A 24,626-nucleotide genomic window follows, 5' to 3' on the forward strand; every position below is an offset into this window, starting at 1 on the left:
GCTTGCACTGTAACAACAATGTGACTGAGACATCTTTAAAACCACAGTGTTCTATATTAAAGATCCCACTGATGGCTAAGTGGTGCCAGACTGATGCTAGACTGCTAGAACTGTAAGACTGCTAGAACTGCCTGCTGTTATGGGGAAGTAATTATGTACTGAATACCTAAAGGCAGATATATTTGAGGGAAAGAACTGGAACTGGGCTTGTAAAAAATAACTGTGAGTTAATCAGTGATATAAATCAAGTTTTTCAAACAGTTGTATTAGAGAATTCTCCTTTGAGTTCTGCTTTTGTGTGTGCATTCCTAAAGTGAAAGGCAAGACAAAATTACTCCATCAAATTATTTGCCAAAATTATAGTCTGGCACATTCTGCTGTCTGACTAGCCTTGGTGGCCAGCGTTAATATTGCTTTGAAAACTGAATTTAAAACCTTAAATTCAGTATTCAAAGTTTTCAAAGTTTCAAAACCTAAAATCACTATCTGATTCACAAAACCTCAATCTTAAATATTATATTAGGGAAGGGAGGGGTGGGGGGAACTTTTATCTTACACAATGTTTTAAAATAGTAATTGTAATTGGACAGCAGTTGTGTCTTGTTAGTTCTATTGTTCTGAAATAGTAATGATAGATGACCATTTCCTTGCCTGTATCTACACACATGCAGATGTTACTGCAGGGTAGCTTGGGAAGAAGCTACCATTTGCTACTCAGAGGCCCAGACTGTGTGCATGCTCTGACCTTACAATAAGTTTCAGTCATCTTGCTCCCTTTTCACTAAACCCAAGTCCCTTCAAGCTTTCATTTACTGCTGCATAAGAACATGTAACTGAGAAAATAGATAATCTTAACTTATTCCTCTGCTTGAGCTATTCCATAGCTCTGACTGACTTCAGAACAGCAATATCTGGTTCTGACAGCAAAGGGAATCAGACTGGAGTTCACAGACCGTGGAATTTTCAACAGGACCTAAAGGAGAGGGATGACTACCCACTAGTCCATGGAGCTCCCTTACACCCTTGAGAAAGTATCGTATGCTGTGCTTATCTCTGCATTCCTAGTTACTAGCTCCAAATAGTTTAGGAGCAGTCAAGTTATTGCTCCATGCTATGATTAATATGATATGCTGTTCATGTGCTATCATCTGGGACATCTCGGTCGTTTAGGGACATAAACAGCTATCAGCAATAGGTTACAATAGATGAAGGGCTTGAGCAAACTCTGCTGAAGCCAGTGTGAGTTTTTCCCATGACTCTGATCTGAAGCTAGATAGAGACATTCTGGCATGAAATTTATGCATACTTCTTAGTCAGTCTCCCTGTAGGAAAGTGTGGAAATAAAACATTGAAGGAGGGCTTAAGAGAAACTTGTTCAGCTGTGATCAGTGCTGCACTAAAGACTGTGCTCTCAGGCATGCAAGCTGGTCTGCTCCAACTTCGCCAACTCCACTTACAGTGTGTTTACCTGTTACATTAAGGAAGCTGAAATGCTTGGTGGTTTGTCCTTTTAGATGCTCATTCTCCTCCAGCTGTTGTCAAATACAATTAATTGTTACACAGCTGCTGAATTTATGGTGTTGTATGACTGCATTTATAAGGAGGAAGAGCCCAGTCTGAAATGAGCCTGGTTTCTCAATGGCAGGAGCACTTGCAGCAGGTGTTTGATAAGAATACCTCTGGAAGAGAGAGGAAGAGCAAGTATGCCTGTATATATCACTTTGCACACTGACACTCTTCCCAAGGCAACTGAGGAAATAAGCCAGCTAAGGTTGAAAATAGCAGCTATTTGACAATCCTTTTGTCTAATTCTACAAAGTTTTAACCAGATCTGTGTGTTTGTCATGAGATTCATTTAAAGAAACAGCTGTTCAAAGAAATCATCTTATTTTTCTGCTGTCAGTCAGTATCAGTTGGCTGCCCAGGTGGTAAACATTCACCTCCACCCTGTGTCTATGTATTCAGCCAGTGGGAATTCACACCAAGCAGTCAGCACATCTTTATTACTGAGAATTAGCACTATCTGTGTGCAGATGTTCCTGCTGTTAACTTGAAAATCTGGCTGTGTAGTGTCAGAAACATTTATGAATCTGGGATTCTCTTCCAGGGTCTGCTACTGAAGCCTGATCATTTGACTGTAGTTAGTGGGGATCTCACAAAAGATACACCAGCAGGACTAGTACAAATTCTACTCTCAAAAGAAGTAGTTACTCAGGTGACCAGAAGGAGCTGCTCAGGTGTGTTTATTGTAGGTTAGAAAGTGCCTTTGAAGGTAAAATATTCTATGTAGTCACAGAATAGGTGCAGCAGTGATAATGATTTCTAACAATGTCTTCAAGCACTGACCATAATAAAACTCTGTGCTGCGGTGCCTGTCCTTGAATTAATACTTACACATTGTAATGATGTGATTTTATGTGGATAACTCTCCACCAGGAACCAGAGAAGGATGTTAATTTACACTGCACAGTCATCTAATTAAGTTGTTAAAATTCATTTTGTCCACAGTACTTTGGGCTGACTTTTAGTTATGTAGGAGCATAGTAGATGCCACTTACATATATTAGAAGATCTGGGAAGAGGGATGGGTATAAGATGGCAATGTTTGCAGGTAATTAGCTTGTTTAGGCTGGATAAATCTGGAAAGAGTGAGAAGCTTCACAGAGATATAGCCAAATCTGGGGATGGGCAGCAGGCTGTGCAAGTATGTGGGTGTATCAGTGAGTATTGGGGAGCTAGAGGCACGTAGGATCTATTAATACATCTCATGTGAGTTAACTGCAGCCACAGAGCCACTTGCTACCACTGACTGTCTAATGGTGCTTCATTAGCACCATGCTTTTGAAATAAGTTCTATCTATTATGGATTACAGGACAAATTTATATAATTTCTCCATTTTGCCCAGATATTGGCCCCTCACAGAAAAAATACCATGTCCTGGATGATCTTGAGTGAGCTAATCTGGCACAAAAGTTTTTAAAATATTAAAAGCTTCATAGTCCATTGCCATTCTTCTGAATCCTTCCCATTATTAACTTCATCTCCTTATAATACCTCTTTTCAACAGGAAGTTATCAAGTGGATTCCAAGAATGTGGTGATCCTGACCCAGCTCATTCAGATTCATTTGTCTTGTGATAAAAATTATAGACAGAATACACCAGGTGTACAGAAGAAGACAAATAGTTCAAATGTCTATGCGGAACCACTGTAAGTAGATAATTTCTCTCCAGTAATGTAATTTTATCTTGCTGTATCTAATTGAACGTGGTTACTGAATCTAATTATGAGATTGCTCTGTTTTCTGTCTTAACAATGTCTCTAAAGCCTGAAGCAATGAGAGAAAAATCAAGATTATTCTAAATTATCTGGAGTGATTGATTCCACTGTAGCACAGAAGGATATTGTTCTTGGGCTTTCATAGATTTCTGTAGTTTGAAACTATATAGTCTTCTTTTATGGAAAAGTTGTAAAACCTCCTGTAAGGTGAGAATATTCATGAATTGGTTTAGTAGTCAATCACCAACATGTGAGACAGAGCCTGAACTAGCCAAGCATCCTCTTAGATACATTACCCCCAAAAGCAGTTTCTGACATTTCTAAAATGTAAAATGATGATGTGATGCTTCTGATTTGGTGATATTTTACTGATTTAGCTGTGATTTGCATGAGAATTTCTGTTTGCAAAAATAGACACAGGTGGTTGTTCTGCAGTGTTAAACCAGGTGGCCTCATATTCATGGTCAATGTGCCACCTGGAACACAACTTGGGAGTCTCCTTGCCAGCCATAGACCTCTGACACTCGAGCACGAGCTGGCTCACCATTCTGCCACAGATGTCTGTTCCATTCATACCTAACCCTATCTTTTAAATTATTCAACAGGTTTGATCCCTGCACTAGAGGGCAGTCAGAGCCAGCTGCACCAGCTGGCAGGTATGCCACACCAGCCCCAGGAAAGGTGGGACAAATCTCAGGACCTGCTTTTCGTCCTTCAGTCCCTTAGTATTTGCCTTTACCAGAGCAGCACAGGCTCTGCCACTTCTCATCATGAATGAGAAACTGACGTACAGTGGCTGAAGGCCATGATTTCAATAGGATAGGCCTTGGACAGCTGGCACTGGTTTCAGTAAACATTTAACAGCTTGCGATTGTCTAGAAAATCTGTGTTTTAGGTTTACATGAGACAGAATTCACTGAATATTTGGAAAGGTATGCCATCATGTGAGTGGAGAAGTGTGTGTGAAGAACAGAGCAGAAGTAAAACTGGAATTTCATGGCAATAGGTCTAGGATGCTGAGTATGTGATTTTTATTTTTTTTTAGAGAGAAAGGAATTTTTCTCCCTCTTAGCCAGCACTGAATCATTCATGGAATTCTGAATTTGCCACTTGAGAAGGTGGCATTGGCTGATGCCTCAGACAAGATACTAAACTTGGTGGTTGCTAGTGTGACTTGGCCTAGCAGATCCTTTTCTATGTTAGAGGAAGAACTCTGGCAACCACCTGCTTCGTTATTTCTACCCTTGTGTGCAACCGGATTTACAGCACCACAAATATGAGGAAATTATATCCAAAAAGGAACTTCACAGAAATACCATGCTGTTAAGGAATAGCAATTTTTTGTAAAGAGCAGTTGACTTTGCAGACTAGCCCCAAATGGATTTTGGTTAAAAGCTGGGGTTTTTTCCATCAAAAAGCTGAAAAATGGCAGAGAAATAGAGGATGTCTTATTATCTCTGGTTAAGGGCCATGCCACCAAGCCATCTTGGTCAATCCTCCTCCTCCTCCTTTGGCCCTCACATGCACTGCTCAAGACTGTCTGCAACCCAGTAGCCAAGCCTGGCTTTCTACCATCTGCACCAGACAACCTTTTCTTTGGGCCTGCTGCTGCTGTTCAATTTGCCAGTTCAAATGGCAAACACAGATACAAGCATTACCAAAAGCAAAGCCCCGTGTGGAGGGGACAGTGTGCTTCTGGACCTGGTCCAAGTTGAGTAAGTCGACTTTCTTCCAGGAACCAGGAAATATCTTCAGGGGATTTCCCCCCGCCACTAATTCCTGCTTATTCTATTTATAAAGAACTGGCAATTTGTAAACATCCTCAAAGCACAAGGTGCACTCTGAGTTTTTGTTTTCTCAGGTTTCATATCTGTTTACATTATAGTAAGTCTAAATGAATAAAGGGCAATAGTAACATCTCCTTGCTTTGTTTTTTGGCTGGCATTTCCAGTCTGGTCTGGAGCAGCTGAATCCAGGAAGGCATTCCCACTGCTGTCAAGGGCTCTAAATGAATATTCCAGAGCCAGTCCTACATTTCTTTTATTTTGCATGCCCTAGACTCCCACCAGTTTTACTGGATGCTGACGATTTTTGCCTATGGCAGCATCAGATCCCCCAGCACGGATCCATTTCCTGTGCTCAAGCTATAGGAGATTCATGTTTCATTTCCCTGTGCTGTGTGTAATCCTTTTCTGCAGCATAAAAGCACAGGGAGTACAAAGCCCCACCATTCTGATTTCATAGTTTGTGCAGCACCTTTGCACTCCCCTTCTATAGGGGACTGCATGCAATGCAGGGCAGTGAGGAGGAGGAGATCTAGGGCCTTGGGAAGTGCTTGTTCTGATGACTGAGACTTAGTAGGTCTTGGGCATGACCAAAATAATTTTAAAATAGACCCAAACCCAAATCCTTCTTTCAAACATCAAGGTCCTTTCCTTTTTATCCTTCCCCTTTCCATTTAATCCTTTTTTTTCCCCACTTATCTCCTCCTTTTTATGTCTCCTCTCCTATGAGCACCAAAATTTCTTTTAACTTTCCTCTCAGCTAAGACCTCTCTCAATTTTTACATCTCTGACACAATAGACATCTCTGGCCTCAAACGGGAGCTGATGTGCCAAAACCCCATGAGAGAGGTCTATTCTCACAGTATTTTGACCTATTTTTCTTGTGAGTGGAGATGGGTACCCTCTGAAGCTCAGAATGGTATCTAGGGTTTCAAATGTTTTCCCTGACCACTGTGGCACTTGTCCATCACTTATCCAGAGCACATACTCTGTGTAAATTACCTGTCTGCTTAAGGGAAAAAGGAGTCATCACAGGGGTGAACTGCCGTCAGTTTGGAGAGTGAAAGGGTAGGAAATGTCACTCTGCCTTCTCTTTGGTAGGGAAAACAGTGGGACAGTATATCATAAAATGACCACTTGAAAGTCAGTAAGGGACAAAAGGACTGGATTCAGTCACATTTCAGGTCAGCTGGGTTCCAGGTTTTCTCTCATCCAAGGTATGATAGCGGTTTCAAGCATTTTTCTTCATGACAGTAATAGTAGACAGGGTTTATGAATAAGAAACTGGAAGACAGAGACATAAAGACGACAATTGCTTCACAACACAAAGGTGGGGCTATTCCCAAGGAGAAAACACTGGCGCTTAAAGCTGGACCTAGACCCTTTTGGATGAGGCAGGGTACACAGTAGCACAATTCCATCAGCCCAGTGCTTGCTCTGGTGCTGACAAGGAGTCCTTGGATAGTTATGCCTTTTTCTGTAGCTTTGTTGGCCAGTTTAAAACCATTTTGTTTGTGTCAGTGCAGGCTGAAATTGAAGATGTGATTTGGGCTGTGAAAGGAATGGCAGACCAGAAACTGCAACACTCCCTGGCACTCCCTGTCTTCTCTTTTTCCTGTATTATCCAGTACTGCCTCCCCTTTGTCTGTCACCTCACACCAAAAATAACATCATATCAGATTGATTTCTGGTATATCATTTTGGGAGCACAGACATGCTGGACTCTGTCAATGAAGTTTATATAACATGAAAAGAATCTTTAAAAAAATTAGACAGTTCTACAGTTCTCTAAAACCCTTAATTGACCTGCATTAACCCTTCCACATAAACAGCCTTAAAAGCTCTGCAAGTCAAATCCTGCCTCCTCCGTGCTTTTCCCCATAGATTTGGTGGGTCCCAGATTGCGTGGTTAATTTGGAAGGCAAATACCATAGAGATGATGCCCAAGGACAGAAGTCCACTATATTGCCTTCATGGTGCAGAATATATCCAGGCAAGGGCAGAAGAGATGGCGGAACAACAAGCCCTATTGTGTTTCACTGAACTAAGAACCAATTCCATGTCAGCAGTTATGTTGATTTAGTAGTAATTTTACATAACAGTTTACCACACTAGCGCTGCAATTCCAAACAAAGCCCTAAAACCTTTAATAGTAATGCCTGGGTTTAAAGGAAGATGTATTTCACCTTTTTTTGCCTCTTTGCTTTCCTTTTCCTTTGGAAAAATGCCCAACAGAAACCATGTGTGTTACTTGTACACAGTAGTACATAAAATGAGAATACTTTTCAGAAATTTTTCTCTTCTTGTGTTAGAAGTGGATTCAGGCCTATAAATAGATGCATTCTTTACAGCATTAGCAGTTTGTTTCAATTTTAATCAGCCACATTGCTATCCCATTATTATTTAACCTGTAATCGTCTTTTGTCCAGAAGCCCAAATATTAGCATTGCTAATAAGAACTCACTAAGGTGGCACTCAGGGGGGTTCTATCCTCTGAATGCTGCCAAGTAGTTAAGTTATAATATAGTCAGAGATTTGAAAGGCTGCAGTTGAAGTACTCTCCCTCGTTAAAAAATTACTATTCTGGGAACTAACCATCCAGTTAGTACAATTACTTATTTCCAGTAACAGCAGGTCCAACCCAGTTCAAAGGTAAAATACCTGGTGAAGTGTAATGGCATAGTCTACAGGGAAGTTCCTCTCTGAGAACAAGTATGATCACCTTGAAGCAAGTACATTAAAAATACTCGAAGATTTGTACTGTACATGGTGTTGCTAGAAATGCTGCTTTATTCAAATTCTAACACTATATTTAAGCAAAAAAAAAATCATAGGCTTTTTTCTTCATGAATAGGTTGTGGCAATGTGAGGGCAAAGCCAGCTGACACTGAACTCTAAAATGCCTGATTTAGCAGAGCTGAAGGGAAATCCAGGAAGAACGTTGCTGTGCATGGCGATCTGGCAATATGCAAATAAGCAAATGTTCTGGTACCATGGACATTTTAGATCTGAAATATACATGCAGCCTTTAGATCAAAGGGTTCCTAAGTGTTTTATTATGCTGATCTATCTAATAGTATTGAGCAAACTCCAAAGTACCAGTTATCTGGTAAACATTCACTTACCCACCTCTGATATGGAGCAATTGCAGGACACAATCATAGTTACATTCTAAGGCATGCAACAAACTAATTTCAGTTTTGTGGCAGGAAAATTGGAAGCTCTTACTCTCATACGAAATGACAGGAGAAAGTCTTGCAGCTGATACCCTTGCCATAGTTTCATGTGTATGTACCTCGGTCTTTTTCAAGCAGCAGAGGAGATGTAATGTGAGGTTAGGGGCAAGATCCTGCTTGGGTATGGAGATTGCCCTGGGAGTTCTCATGGAGAGGAAGGTGGAGAGGGTGCACAAGCACTGGCCCAGCACAAAGAGACCAGTAGCAACTGAGATCTCCTTGAAGGTACACAGAGCAGATGAAGGGGGAATGAACTGGGGACACAGACCTTCACTGGTAGGTGGGTGGGTTTGGGAAAGGGGTGAAGGAGTGTGAGTGTTTGCAAGGCCTCTTCGCCTGTGTTGTCTGATGTTGCACAGGTGTCTGTGCAGGCAACAGGGGGGACTTCAGCACCTCTGCCAGGCTTCTGTGAGTTCCAGCTATTCTGAAATATCTGGCACTGAGTGTGTACAGAGTGCCAGTTGTTATCAAGGCTGGGAAATGGTGTTGGTAGTACCAAGTGGAGTTGGCCCAAAAATTGCACTTCTTGGTTAACCACTAGTGGCCAAATTAAACATAAGGTGAGGCAGCAAGTGGGTGTAGGCTTGTCACAGAAGGTGACTGAGGAGCACCAGGAAGGGCAGCAGCTCAGTAAAGGACAGGGCAGCGTGATCTTAAGAAGACAGACAAATGTCATGAAACTAGAGGAGGAAGAGAAGGAAACACTCATGCCATATTCCTTGAAATTTCACTGGCTCCTCATTGATAAGCCTTAGTGGTATTGCCACACTTTTCTGGCATTTGAATTAGGAACGGTTCAAATGTTCTTCAAATGTTGAATGCTGAAAATCAGCCAGAAACACCTTTTTCTTCTGCCAGTGGGACAGAGAAGAATCACAGTTTTGCCTATTGCAGGGGGAAAGGGAGTTAAGTTGTTGGAGCTAGGGTATAATAGCACTTTTTACGGTATGGAAGGGGAGGGGTTTGGTTAGGTTTTTTTTTCCTCCATACCAAGCTTTTCTAGCCCTGAATTATTTTAGTTAGAACATATTACTATTTTCATCTCTCATCAGTCCAAACCATTGGCCTAGTACGTCTTCTGAGATAAAATTCATTATTTGATATGGGAAAATTGATGTCAGTTAAAAAAAAAAAATTGCATGCTCACCAGACAAAGAGAGCGCTTAAGGACCAGGTCTCAGGCTCTGTATTTGCAAATGAGTGCTGACTCAGGTAATTGAGTTTTTGGCAAGATAGTGAGGACCTCACAATGTCACATTGAGGCCCAAAATATATTAAAGTATCTGTTTGCAAAAATCATGTGTGTGCTCAACCTATTTGTTTACAGAACTATCCAAAATAAAAGGTCAAAACATCACTGTAGTTTAGCTACAAGATTCTTAAAATAAAGAACAAGCAGCATGATTTCCTTCTCAAATTTAGTGTATTATGTGTTAATTTAAAACTTTCCACTTCTGTGAAGAACAAGAAATGAACCTATCTGGAGGCAAGTGGTGAAGATAAAGAGTTTGAATTGTTCTGACCCTGCAAAGAGAAAATCCAAGCACACAAATCAACTCTTCTATCAGTAAAATAAATCAGGTCCTTAACATTTTCACAGCTATATCTGAGTCATGGGGTTTTAATAACACTACCAAGAATGCCATTATTTATATGCCAATTATTTAATTATTCAAGGAAGAACATCCCCAGCCTAGGCTTTCTACCAACTCTCTTCTCACCATTCCTGGAGGATTGCTCTGAAAAAAAGATGGCCTTACTCTAGCAGAACCCTTTAGAAGTCTGTGGGAGTTTGCTTTCACTGTGACTTGCAGGAAACAGTTGGTGAAAAGCTAAGTCTGATGGTGAGTGCTGTCAGGCAAATGGCCCAACCCAAGAAGGAATACAGGCACCTAAACACTCACTGATCTCTGTGACAGGCTGTGGCTTACATTTCAGGTGGCTTGCTCCTGTATCTTCATTGTTCTTCAGGATTTACATATCAAAGTTCAAAAACTTGTTTATTTTCACAAAGAATAAAGAATGTGTGTGTTTTCAAGAGCTGTGGGCAAACTGGTCAGCAGTGCAGCAAGGAGAGTCTTAGGGAGGATGGTTAAAAAGCCGGGGGCAAATTTAGATTACTTGACATGCAGATGGGCTGTGCTGAATGCACAGTGCCTTGGCTGTGCTATGTGGCTGGGCAGAGGGTAGCAGTGAGTCTGGGCACAGGCAGTGATGTCTCACAGCCTGCTGATGACAGCTGTGCTATTGGTGAAGCAGGGACATCCAAGGATTCAGTCTCAGAGCAAATGGAGCCAGTGCTCTGGTGGCCCTGAGTGTCTTGTGCAAGCATCCTAGCTGCCCCAGATTTCCTAAAGAAAACTAGGGCATGGGAGAGCTGTATCCTCCAGGTATTTTGTATCTTTGCAGAAGTCCTCAGAGGCCACGAAACCTTACAATCTTTGGGGCAAGAAAATACAGTGTGACTGAAAAGTGTCTCATACACAGATCTAGGAATGCATCAGGTCTAAGCATGGGCAGTCTACTGAAATGCAGCATATATTGCTTTGGTTTAGGAGTTGACAAGCCAAACTTTCATCAGTATCCACCACATATACAGATTTCCCTGAGAATTCCATGGTTTTCCCAGCCTGTGCCTTTTCAAGATGTCATCACTGTCCTCTTAGAGTCACTGCAGCTTATTGCTGGGGACACCCACACCATGCAAGCAAAATCCTCGCAAAGCACCTTCTTTCCAGTCTTGTTGTTTCTCTACTCTATGTGAAAGGTCTTCCAGACTAACACACAGATACAGAAAAACATTGCACAAGAAATGAATGCTTTCCTGGGCAGGCACAATGCAAAGAGGATTTGTTCCACCCCTGTCAGATATCTAGAAGGTTAATCTTGATGGTAGTGCAACCTGGGACGGCTCTTCCCTGACCCCCACCTTTCATGATCTGCAGATGACTTTGCATTGCTTTGATGCACAGTCTCCAGGGCTGGGTTAGCAATCAACCCTCAGAGCTCACAGGAGCACAGCCCACACCAGTCAGCAATTTTCTCTCCTGACTTGACACAGACCTTCACTTCACTTGCAGCTGCCCTGAACTTGCAGCTAGGTAGGATGAACAGAAGTTTTGCTGAAGTAAGATTAACAAGTTCAAGCCTTTGTTAACATCCAACTTCCAGAAGCGGATGTGATCTAAGGAAATACATAAATGCTTTTTTACTTCGTGAGAAGATAAAATGTTGCTTAATTAATTGTGGCAGGTTAAGATTTCTATTAAAACAAGAGGCTTGAAGAAGAGTACATGCTTTTTGGAGAGAGTGAGATAAAAAATAAATACAAAGAACTATCACATATGTATATAGCTACTGAAAAAAAAAAATTAAACATTTAAAGTGCAGTATTCAGCAGTGACAAATTATCCATCTCTTTTGTGTCTTAGAGAAAAGTACAATAAAATTGCAGGCCTTGATCAATGGTAGATGAGTAATTTAATGACAAATGACTTGTCATATAGTGACGAGTCCAAACCTTTTAATTCAAGTACATTTTAATCTCCTGTCCTGCTTAATTATCCAATAATGGCAACTTGGATGGAGAATGATAGACTGTGCATACAAAAGTATCTTAAACTCCAAATTTTATTTGTAGGCTATCAGTGAAGAGGATGCTAAATAGGCTAGATCCTGACCCCTTCTGAGTGCTATTGCACTTACTTGACCCAGATGAGGAGCATGCCTTTAAAAGTTAAAAACTAAAGTTTTTAGTTTTTAACTAAAAAGTTAAAAAAGTTAAGTGAAACAAAGAAGTCATCACACTTTGAAAGGCAGAAAGAAAAATACATGACAGCTTGCATTATGACCTAGAAACTCAGCCACTGAATTTTCATAACCTTTCCGCTAAAACCAGGAACATATAGCCCTGCCCTGCTCCAGAAACTATAACATCCTGTCAGTTTGTATGGAAAATGTGAACGTTCTCTCAACTTAATGTAGGCCTTTGTTTTGTTTGCTTTTTATCTACCTTGTTTCTCCTAGTCTTCAGCCTTCTGTGTTTGCTAAAGCTATTCAAGAATGCAATGCCAAACAACGCCCTATTACTGCTCTGCAGCTTTTATTTGAGAGAGCAGCCTCTCAAATGTACTTATCCTACGCAGCAATAGCTACCTTCACCCAAAGTTAGGGTTGCACAATAATTTCCATTTCAAGAGGGGGTTTTTTGGTGGTTTTTTTAATTGGTTTGGTTTGGTTTTTTTTCATTTTCCCATCTGAAGTTGCTTGTAAATTCACTAGATTTGATTACTCAGGCTGAAATTTTCCATGCTGGGTGTGTACCACAGGTCTCTTTTCCTTAATTTAAAACAAAACATCTTCACTATCATCCATTTCTGAGAACAAGATAATGCAAAACATGTTCACTTCCCATATCAGAAATCTTACTCTAAATTGAAGCGTGCTGATGCATTCACTCCTTCGCCTTGTGTGGAGGTCAATGCAAAGCTGCTCTGCTTCTTAGAAGAGCCTTTGTCATTACTGTGGTATTTCTGGAAATTTGAAAAAGTGCAGGACTGAAACACTTCAGCTCTGCCTGGTTAAAAGGAACCTGGAGTTTGCAAACTAAATTCTGCAAAAATGTGCCAGCCTTTCCTGTGGAAACCAGCACAGTCTGAAGTGTCACAGCAGTGACACAGCACTTGCTTGGCTTCAGGAAAAGTGCACAGGCATTAGAGAAAAGAAGGTCAGCCACAGGCAGAGGATTTTCCTCTCCAGGTCCATAAGTAAAACTGAATTTGTTGTTCATGTTCAGCACGTAATTTACTCTATTTTCCTCTTAGAGAAAGTCAATGATTATGAGTTTTTCACCAGGAGTAGTTTCTCTGTAATCTCAGGTTGGAAAGGGCTGATGAGGAGTTGATGTTCCAGATATATCAGATAATCCTTGTGAGGACTAAGGTGAAATTTTGATGTTGCCATTGTTTAGTTTCCTTATAGTACCTTGGAAGCATTGTGAAATGTACTTCACACACCGCCATTAACTCTACAGCCCTTCAGAAGCCAGATCTGCCATTGCAACTGTATTCAGCTCCCCTATAAGGCATGACAGTAGTGTGGAGAGTATAGAGAAACAGTTCAGAAATTATTATGTCAATGCGACCAACTGGAAAGCCACATTCACCTCCGGACTCCACTGTCTCCTCTGGGACTTAAGACTTTTTCTTAATAAGATTCAAAATATCACCATTTGTTTTTACGTCAGGATTCTTCCTCTCATTCCCTCTCCCTCTGGCCTATGTTAATGAAAATATTGCTATACAGTGAATAAAGAGCACATATGTGGCTAAAAGCAAGCCTTATGGCAAGATATTAAAACTCTCATCATAATAATTGTCAAAAAAGAAAAGGTAAAAATGCATTTTTTGAGAGGCATAGACTCTTTTAGTTACATTTTTGGTCTTCTGACAGAAGCTGTAGGAGCAGGTCTGTGATTCTGTCACAAGCCTGGAGCAGCTGGGGACAGGTCTACTGCAAGCATGGACAGCACAGAGCTGCCTGGGGCAGCTGGGGACTGATTGCCACAGGACCTGTTTGGCCAGCACAAAAACTCAGGGTGCTGCTGGAGCTGTTGCAGAAAGGGCCAGATTCCTTCCCTGGCCCCTGGTGAATGAGGACAGGGTCTCAGCACATCTGGCTCCCATTCTCCTGTTTCTTCCTTGCATCCTTCTGAACTGATGGTTCAGAATGGTAACTTTGTCTGTGCAGCTCAGTTAATTTGTTCAGTAATGCAAGAAAGGGTTACTGCTGAATAAATACTGGGATAAGATCCTTGGAAAAACTTCACTTATTTAAAAGTATTTAAGAGCATTTCCTCCTAGAACTCTGAGTTCTAGGAATAACAGGATTTGCCACTCATCAGTTATATGGTCATATCAAGCTCAAGCCATCTCATACAATCACATATGTTCTTCAATTTGCCCCCTAATGCACTTATGTGAAATGTTGTGACAAATGCAGAGACAAGCGATGTCAAAAAATAGTAAACATATAACCTTTTTATAAGCATATCAACAAAACCAGTGAGACAGTATTTCATATTTTTTTGTCAAGTTTGTCAAAGATGGATAACCCCAGCAGCTTCAAATGTGATCAATTAGGATTGATCATCCAGGGATCCTCACTGTGCACACCTTCAAAAAATTTGCAATGGGATCATGAAACTGGAAATGTTTGTGTTTGAGAAAGTTGCAGTGCTAAAGTGGCTGTAATTCAGAATCTCTGATACCTTTTTGATGTTGCTTAACTTTTAGCACTAATGATTTTTAAGGGGTCTAGTTATCTTAAACTGCTCTAAAGGCTTAGATTGTTTTCAGCAGTTTAACTTACAGTTGTGCCAGTTCAGGGGGGTTAAGGGATCCCAGTCAAAGCAGTGTATGGTCAGGACATGTCAAGACATATAGTTCAGCTCTGATGAATGTTCAACATGTTGAAGCAGTCATAGTTTTCAAGCTTTTTTTCCCTTGTTTTAGGGGTTTTTTAATAGAGGACTATCACACATAAACATAGAGGGTTTTTGGCACTGAGGCTCAGGGAAAATATTAATTTCCTCAGAAGTATTAACTCTGAAACTTAGAGGTGAAAGTCTAAAGTGATACTTTTTGGCATGTTACTTATTTTGGGGCTTTCACTGCTGTCTTAGGATTGCTCTCTAGGAGCAGATCATTGAAACAGATCCTAGCTCTTAAGTAGTGCTTCTCATCTGCTCATTGAAGTGACTGTTTGCATTGCTCTCTCCAATGTGAAGAAGGGCAGGTGACAAAGTTTCAGAGGTTTGCAACAACTACTTTATTTTTATTGAGACGTAGTAAGAAGACACCAGTTTCTCTCCTTTCCCCTTGGGGAGGGAACTCACCATTCCCATGAAACCAGGCCCAAAGACCAAGCAGGCCAGCAGTCTGCCTGGAAGCATTCATGCAGGAGGCAAAGGCAGATGACCACACACTGCATCCAGAAGAGACTCATGGCAAAGAGAAGGGATAGGGTGGTGAAGACATGGGCACAGAACACAGAGGGACCCAAAGATGGTGACAGAGAGCACAGCTGTGCCTGTGTGATAGAGAATGTTAGCTTTGCTAATCATTATCTGCACAGCCTAGCTTTTCCAGCACAAATTGGTTCTTATTATATTGCATTAAATTCACATGATACAGTTGTGCTGAAAGGCTTTCTGGAATCCTAGCTGCAGAGGAGAGTTGCAGCCCTGTGTTTCTTGTCTTGTATTGAAGGGGTTCACAGCCAGATGATTGGTTACATCTTCTTATCACAACTCCTCACTCCTTCCAAGAGTCTATTTGCTCGTTGGCATATCTCCTCCAAGGAGAGATGGCTCTGCCATTGATTCAGCTGAAAATGTAAGAATGGACCTTGATGAGTGAATATTTCTGTCTGGCAGATGCTTAATATGCTTGGCACACTGCTAGGGATATTTCATTAGCAATAACAGTAGTACTGTCTCTCTAGTAAAGATCTTTACAAACACAGGAGAGAGGACTAAACCACTACAGCAGTACTTTCACCTGAGGCAGTTACAGAAAAATCCCTTTTACTACTGTCACCAGCTCTAACTGGGGAAAGAAAGGGTCTTTTTGCATTTGTGTTCCTAATTTTGGAAAGAAAGGGTCTTTTTCCATTTGTGTTCCTAATTTTTATATAACTTTTATATAATACCATAGAAATGCTTAAGATTATGAGACATACAGATGAGCAGCAAGAAATAAGAATGAGCCATTGTATTTCTGCAGTTCCTAATTCAGTTTTTAGAGTCTACTGGGCACAGACACATTAGTCTGAAATTAGTCACAGGCACAGATGATTTGGGCTTTGGGCTCTGTCTCACCTCTGTCATTTTAAGATGAGATGCAGACCATTCTCCTGTTCCCCTTTCACCTGTCATTCCATGTCCTTTGGCACCATCATGTCTTAACTACTTTATATTACAAATACCTAACCAACTGCCTTGTGAGGAAAGAGACTGTAATTGCACCCATGTGACTCATTAGAAACTGTAGGACAAGAGGATAAAGTACACTATCCAAGATCATATTGAAAATTTCAGCAAGTCAGAGAGATCAACCTGCTTTTCTTAAGTTCCAGATTTTCTGTAAGCCACTGGACATTGGCAGAGGAGGCCTGCACTCTTCTAACAAGCTCATCAACACAGCTAATTAAAATCTCCAGGATAAAAGCACATGCAGAAATTAGACCATTTGCACTAGATCAGAATTCAGGAAAAAACCCAAAATATTAACTCTTTAAATATCAAATGTTAATTGTTCTGGATAGCGCCCCTTTATTGTCAAGAGCTCTGGTTTGCATATTCAGGTTTACTGCAGTCAGTTCTGGGAAAAAAACGCAGGAGCAATCTGACTTTATCCAGCAATTTTGCAAGAATTCACAGAACAGCTTACACAAAGGACAGAGAAGAAATAAACTGCATATTTGTAGACTGGCTCAAACTTTCCTAAAGAGCTAATGTGTGAGAGAGATCAGAAATTTAAACTACCCTGTTCTACTGATTCCTAATTGTTCCCACAATATCCCTAACCATGGGAAGTCATGCAGGAACAAACAAAGGCACACATAAAACTGTACCTGGAATTGCAGAACAAAAATGAAAAGCATGCTTTCCAGAGAATCCAGAGAAAAATACCAGTGCAATTACTGTGAAACATGAAAATGTAAAGCTCAGAAAAGGTTTTTCTGCTGTTATTTGAGACAATAGAGATTTAGTAAATAAAGGGTTTCCATCAAAAGATGAATGAGTAAGACCACTGCCAAAGAAAAACCTACCAGAACCATACCAGAACTTTTACTTGCTTTGTAACATTAGCTTGCCTTTATAAAGCTGTGAAGGCAGTGCTGAGCTCAGCATAGTGCCTGGGCTTTACTTTCTTTTACACTAGAGCCTGGAGAAAGTGTCCAATCAAAGCTGCTGCTGCAAGGCTGGTGGTCCCCCAAGCTACTTCTCTTGACACCAGGAGAAAAGATGGAGAAAAAGAATCAATGTAAGGGGCTGGAATGAAAACAGTAAGGGAAGACAAAACTAGGTCTGTAGGTCAGGGAAGTCCAGAAGGAGATGCATCCCAATGCTGGAACAAATTCTTGTGGATATGAATATATATTATTCACCCTTGGGATGAAAGTACTCCAGTAATAATTCTCCAATGAAAGTGATCTCAGCATCAAAAGAGTTTTCTAATTGAAATTTGGACTAAGACAAAAAGGACAGGCTTGTTCTTAGCTTGTCCTCGCGAGAAGATTGAAAAGGTGACTAAAGATTTTTGTAAGGGTTATTGCTGTTCAAAGAATGAAAGAGGCTTGAAGTAATTTGCTAAATATAAATACGGGAGAATTATAGGTCAGGAGGGTACTTTTTGTCCATGTCTGCATCTGAAACTAGATGACTTCTCTGGCTGAACTTCTGCTTCTCATTTCCAAGGACAGGATGATACCTCTCATCTCTTGAAGCTGAACAGGAGCTTCCAGTCTGTTTAAATTTAATGAGAAAATTGAAAAAGAGAGACCAGCTGTGATTTTCATGAAGCTAATCTCCCTTCTAACAAGGATACTTAATAATTCTCAAAATAGCCCTTGAATTCCTTTATTTCTCTCCCTGTAGACATCCGACAGGACTTCTCTCTGAACCTCCTGGATGAATTTTGGATGCATAGCCACTGTTATTAGCAGATATTAGCAGGTTAATGGGGAGGTAGGAAGCAGAGAGAACAAACAGAGACCTGAGTGCCAAGGACTAGTCCCACAGGGAGCTGTGGAAGATCTATGCAACAAATCACATCAAAAGAAATTAAAGCTAATGTTTACCTTCCCCTCAGTTTAATGCTCTCAGCTGCAGAGAAACAAAGCAGAAGAGAAATCAGGAATAAAATCCAGTCATGGTTTCAGTTGGTTTCACCTGCTTTTGAGTGCACAGGCTGATGCAGTTGTGAGATGCTGCTGCATCGCCTTAGAGGGACAAGCATTGCTGGTAGAAGTTTTGTGCCAACTAAATAGATAAGTGAAGCTATAATGGACAATAGGCTTTTTCTTCAGGAATTCTATCTTATGGAAGACTACAAATTGCATTTATTGATCACTCCTATTGAGTGAAGAACTCTGAAAAACAATAATTCCATTTATATCTTAGACTTGCAAAACAGAGTTGGGGTGTATGATTTCTAAGAGCTGGTCCCAGTAAGTTGGCCCAGCACTTCATCATGCCATGGAGAACTGCAGTGTGATAGTGAGAATATTGGGGAGAAATATGTCCAAGGAAAGTAGCAGCTGTGCATTCAGTGCAGGATTCAGCTTGTGGGAAGGATGCCAGGTGCAGAGATCCATATGGAATGAGGACGTAAGGATCAGCCTGTTTGTTTATTTGATCCATGGCATATAAGAGGGTAAGTCCAATTCTAGGACTAGGGTGAATGCACCACAGCTACATGATGCTCAGTGCTGAAATGGTACATACTTACTCTGTTGTGTCAAACGCTTTTTAAAGAAATGAAGGGACACTCTGTTCTGGCAGATTGTATATCATGCGCAGTCTATCTGCGCTTCACTGATTTCGTGATGAGTCAAGTGTGGTCTGTCCTTCCACAGCTGGTGTAAGTCCTCTATATGAATTTAATGGCTCCTAGCAGCACTAAATCCTGCGAGCTTTGGCTGAAAAGATTATTAAAATGTGATTTTATGCTTGTATCTGATCCAGATGAGACCTATTCTGCCATGACCCAGTAGTGTGCAGTCCATGTATCAATGGTTGCAGTGTCAGTGTTCATGTTTGTCCCTTGCCTGTGCGGAGTATTGTGTGGGCTCCTCAGACAAAACAGTTTGTGATCCTGCAGCTGGAGATCATATCACAGTGCCTTACCACCAGCAGGGCACAAAGGTTTCATAGGCAGTTTTAATCTTGGCATTTCCTACCCATGACTTTGTCCCCTTGGTGATTTCTTTTTGTGTGTCATATGATCATAAGTCTACACTTGTGAGCATTTTTTCTTGCAATATTTAGATATTTTGTCTATAACTCTTCAACAGTGGGCTTTTGTGTCTTTCTTTGTAGAGCTTTTGCTACTGCTCAGTTTGTAATCTTTGGTGACCAATTCTGCTATGAAACAAAGCAGTCTAAGACATGATTGCTTAAGCATCTACAATAATGAGACTAAATGTTTTGGCATTGAGGAGCTGCCATGAACAGAGTTTCTTTTGTGATGGGTTCTTCCTGGAAGTTATTGAAATCTCCTATCAGTATTTCTTGTTAAGTTTTAAAACATACTGCTTCCTTTATTACCTGAATCCCTAGCAATTCTCTCTGTCTTTCAACAAATTAATAACCCAGCTGTGTTAGAAGCCAGTTTTGCATGTGAACTTGAGGGTGACTTTCACCAGAATGCAATTCAGCCACGTGCTGTGCCAGGTGCCAGGTGTTGGGGCCAACCTGGGACAAACACTGAGCTGGTTTGTTACAGAGCTCTTGGAAGTGAGGCTGCTTTTGTGTCTCTGCCAGGAAAGAACAAGCAGCCTTCCTTGCTGTGAGGCTGGTCACTGTGCCTCTAACCAGGGGCTGCTGGTAGCTGTTGTCCCATTAGGAGCTACAGCAGATAACCTGCTTTTTGAATGGGAGCTTGTCCTTGGTAGAGATCAAAAGCCCTCACACTGCAAATGGAGTACACTTTTAAATAAATGCAGCACCTCTTTAGAGCAGTGTCAGGTTTTTCAACTGAGCAGAAGTGAATTTAGCTGTCTTAACTAAGAGGAACAGATACTGAGATAAAATCATAGAATGTTGTGGTTGTAAGGAACCTTAAAAATCGTTAAGTTCCAACCCCCTTGCCATGGGCAGGGATATCTTCCACTTTAGAACAGGTCTAAGCTCCATCCAACCTGCCCTTGGACACTTGCAGGGGTGGGGCAGCCACAGCTTCTCCGGGCAATCTCTTTCAGTTTTTTACCACCCTCACAGTAAAGATCCTAATCTAAACCTGCTCTCTGTCAGCTTAATGCCATTACCTCTTTCCTATCACTACATGCCTCTGTAAAATGTCCCTCTCCAGCTCTATTGTGGGTTCCCTTCAGGTACTGGCAGGGGCTCTAAGGTCTCCCTGGAGCCTTCTCTTCTCCAGGCTGAACAATCTCAACTCTGTCAGTCTGCCTTTATAAGAGAGGTGCTCCAGCCCTCTGATCATCCTTGTAGCCTGCTCTGGACTTGCTCCAGCAGTTCTATGTCCTTCTTATCTTGGGTCCCCAGATCTGGACGTAAGATTCCAGGTGGGGTCTCACCAAAGTGGAGCAGGCGGGGAGAGTTCCCTCCCTCACCCTACTGGCTACACTGCTTTGGATGCAGCCCAGGATATGTTTGGCCTTTTTGGGCTGACAGCATGTGTTGCTGGGTCATGTCCAGCTTCTCACCCACCAACATGCCTCCTTTGATCTATGATCCTAAGATCTGCTCCTATGACAGAACATGGAAGGAAGGGATGGGGTACAGATAGAAGGGCAGTAGTGGTGACCCTGTGTAGAGATCAGAGGAGAGAGGAAGATCATGCTATTAGCCCTGATGTTGGAAATAGCAGCTGTCCACACATTCTGTCCCCAGTCAGAAGGAAGGAAGCAGCAGAAGACAGTGTGACTCTTCAGCACCCTGGAATAGATAAAATGGGCAGCTGGGTCATAGCTGGCACATGCTTTGGCTTCCTGCTCTTGGAAGTTCATGGCTTCATTAATTCCTAGAACCAGCCCTGCATCTGTTTAAATATAGCTTCAATTACATCTCTTTTATGTTTGCATTGCACTACTTTTCCCCTCTCTCAGCTACATCCCTGCCCATTCTCATTTGCATAGGGATGGAAAGATCTAACCAGCACTCTTGCAACAGGGATGCACTTTTAATTCAAAGGGTAGTAGTCTGTGAGATTGTACTGACCATCTTTGTTTCCATCTCCAGCTGCCCTCCTCTGCAGGGTGGCCTATTGCAAATGTGTCAGATCTAGCACTAACATGATGGAGTCTCACATCAAGCAGATGAAAAGACAACAAACATCCCCCCAAATTGTCAATGAGGGTGAATATTAGCTTCATTAGTGGAGATTCTCTCTCTTTCATGCCAGCACATAATGTTTGCAACAGCATCTTTAGTTTTTATCTGAAGAATGCTGCAGCTATGCTGACTGGGAAACTACCCATGTGCCTACATCCATCCAGGAGAGCAAGGAGAGCATTTTCCTCTGTGTTGCAGCCAAACCCACTTTCTTCCAGCACAACAAAAACCTGCTACACAAGCTTCATGCTAGAGGTGTTGAGGGGCATAGGAAAATATGGAAGTGTGGCCAGAAGGCTGGTGCCTCAAATACTCTTAGCATGGAAGTTGTAGCTGTGTTTCAACAGTGACAGAAATACATATGAAAAGTGAGCAGCTACTCTTTTGTCCCTAGCAGGAGACCAACATCAACTCTAATTGAGAGAATGTGATGGAGTACAGCCACAGTTTTGTCTGGATCCTGGGGACCTGCCAGCTGCACACAGCTGGGAACCAAGGCAGTGCATCTACAGGAGTGAGGGAATGTGGGCATCAGCCAGAGGAAGGTGATGAACAGAAAGGAATTGGCAAGTAGAAGCAGGAAGAGTATCATATGTTGGGAAGGTGGTTGATGATCAGGAATACTTGTCCTGAAAACAGTGCTAGCCTATTAACAGCATTGACTTGGAGATTGCAGTGTCTTCTGTGATCCAAAGGTTAGAATGAATATTAGGCTCAGCAAGCACAGCAATAAAGTGGGGAACCCAAGCTAGCTTGCAGAGTAAAATCCAGGAGGTGGTTTAACTGTATCACAGGCTTGCATAGAATTGCTCAGTAAATTGCTAGGCTCTGCTGTTCAATATGAGTTGCAAAGCTTTAAAATATAGTCTTCTACTCTCTTTCCATTTCCTGATACATGTAGTATGTGTGGAAGGCTTGTTTGAATCCCATAGAAGCCTGGAGGGTGTTTCTGTTCCTCTGGAATCACAACAGGGAGAAATTTCCCATGGCAAGTTGTGGATGGGACTAGGGAAGTGTCCCTCCTGCTCCCATGCACCCTACTGTCCAAACAGCTCCCACATGGAGGGTGCCCAGTGCTTGCATGCAGGGAGAAAATGTGGAATATCTTGTGGACTAAAAATGATTCCCTCAGTCTTTATACACATAGGCTCTAATCACAGAAAACTGAGCATCCTTGCAGCGATTTTCACCAGTTCCATTGTACCGGTTTAGTGACACATCTGAGATTTCTTCAACTGAAAGAGCTCTCTGAAAATTAAGAGGTGATTACCCAGCCCTTTGTAGGGTTTTAAAACTAATCTATGGAAATTACTTAAACATTTCTTTGTAAGATCTATTTTAAACCTAGCTAGTGCAATTTTCTTGTGGTAGCAGAGGTAAAGAGGAAAAAAAAGGAAGGGAAGAAGGCAGAGGTGGGTCACCTCTGTGTGTATGTGTGTATGCTACCTTTAAAAACAAGGCCCAGCTCAAGCATTTGAATGTCATGTTTTCTCTTCTCTTAGGAACCAGAATAGAAATTTTCATGAGCTGCCAACGATTGATAATATACTTAGGTGGGACAACCACCAGCTGGATTTGTACTTGTTACTTTCTCGTTGTGATTTCACACAAGCAGGGCAGAACCATTCCTGGAGTTGAGGGAGGAGATAAGAAGGAGTCACCATATCTTAAAATTTTACTCTCTCCCAATAACTCACTTTTTCCCTGTGGACAAGTTTTCAGTTTCTTTGTGCCTGGGAGGGTGGCTTGATGACACAGAGTCTTCTTTGGTAATTCAAGCTTTAGGTATTGCTACTTCACTTCCTGTCATCATCATCATCATCATTACTCTCTCCTTTGCTTTCTCCTTCCTCCACAGCTCATTCCTGTTCCTCTGACACTGCATGTTACCACTGTGCTCATTATTAGTCAATATTTTCCAAGCAGAATTGTCCCTCTGGTAACTGTTGAGATTATAAAGCAATATAAGAACAACAACAACCCCTGTGTTGTGTTTGCTTATTTTTCAGTTGGAAGTTACACCACCAGGTTTATTAAATAAAACATTGTTTTGAGGCTCAGCCATCTGGGAAGTGGCTGTGGCAAAAAGGAGGAGTGGGGATGAGGTAGAAGCAGCAGTTGCTGAAGACTTTGCTGCCACCACGTTCTTTATGCTGACACACTGTGGCCTCCATTTTAGCCTTAAACATAAATGAGAGAAGGTGCTGTGAGTCATCACCAAAGGATGTTTACAAAGGGCTTTGAGTTACCTTACAAAGAAATGTCTATGAAGAACAGACATCTCTGTTGTTACCTTACGAGATTTTGCAGGCAGGCAGCAATAAACAAGAATCATTGCAGGTCATGGCTAGTCATGAAAGAATCACATGTTTTGAGAAGAAGGAGGGAGGAGGGATTGTTATTTGGCAGACACATTTCTGTTGTCTAATTGCAGGAAGGTGGAGGGAAGACTCAAAGTTATGGGTTGAGCTTTTGACCCTGTTCAGGATGCAGTTGACTGAGCAATTTTCATCTTAGAGGCTTGTAGTCTCATAGGCTGCTCGTCTATAAGAGTGCAGTAAGGCTGTGATATGCAGTGACCAGCTGAAGTCTTATAATTCTCCCATTTCACCATGGGTTTTTTTTGTCATTCTGTCTCAGCTCAGTTGTCCTATTGATGCTGGTACAAGCATTTATGCTGTGTGTCAGACAGATGTTTGAGGGGAAAGTTATTTATCATCCTGAGCTAATTCAACAGCCAGGTGGTCAAACACTGGGTTCAGTTCAAGCAAGAGTGAGGTGCAGGAGCATGAGTACATGATTAAAGGTGAAGAAAACCAAGGTTTTTTAAGCCAAGTTAAGCAGGTGTGGCACAGCTGAGCATGTAGCACACTGTACGTTGTACTGGGTAGATGGCTCCCAGCAAGATCTGTGTTACAGAAACACTGAGATCCAGGTGTTGTTCTATTCAATGTTTTGTACATGACACCAAGGTAAACTGTCTGTGATTAAAACACCTCTAAAGTCTCCAAAGACAGCTCTGGGAAAGGCTGTGGGAAAGGCTGTCATTCAAAGGCTGCATAAAACCATTCAGCATCCAGCAGATAACAATTCCTCTGCAGTGACACTGGTGCTGGTTTTTGGGAAATTTGATATGGGAGCTCAGTGAGGAGGGAGCTGCTTTGATGACTAGAAGAAGTGAAGGAAAAATAAGAAGAAAAGAGGGAAGAGAAGGGAGAATGTGTTGAAAAGGGAGGCTGGTCTGAGGAG

The 24,626-nt window shown here is 41.6% G+C and overlaps 1 protein-coding gene across 15 annotated transcripts in view; it reads left to right on the forward strand.

Moving 5' to 3' along the window:
• Positions 1 to 24,626, forward strand: part of LOC135294584 (uncharacterized) — a 255,789-nt gene that overhangs the window by 203,834 nt on the left and 27,329 nt on the right. For 2 of the 15 annotated variants that reach the window (XM_064410060.1, XM_064410058.1), the window contains exon 4: positions 3,069 to 3,210. The exons of the other annotated variants lie outside the window; for them this stretch is intronic. In XM_064410060.1, coding sequence (XP_064266130.1) covers positions 3,069 to 3,210 — 142 coding nt within the window. The remainder of the gene's footprint in view (positions 1 to 3,068; positions 3,211 to 24,626) is intronic. 15 annotated transcript variants of the gene reach the window in all.

Source organism: Passer domesticus, chromosome 2 (genome assembly GCF_036417665.1).
Source record: "Passer domesticus isolate bPasDom1 chromosome 2, bPasDom1.hap1, whole genome shotgun sequence".
NCBI classification, from domain to species: Eukaryota; Metazoa; Chordata; class Aves; order Passeriformes; family Passeridae; genus Passer; species Passer domesticus.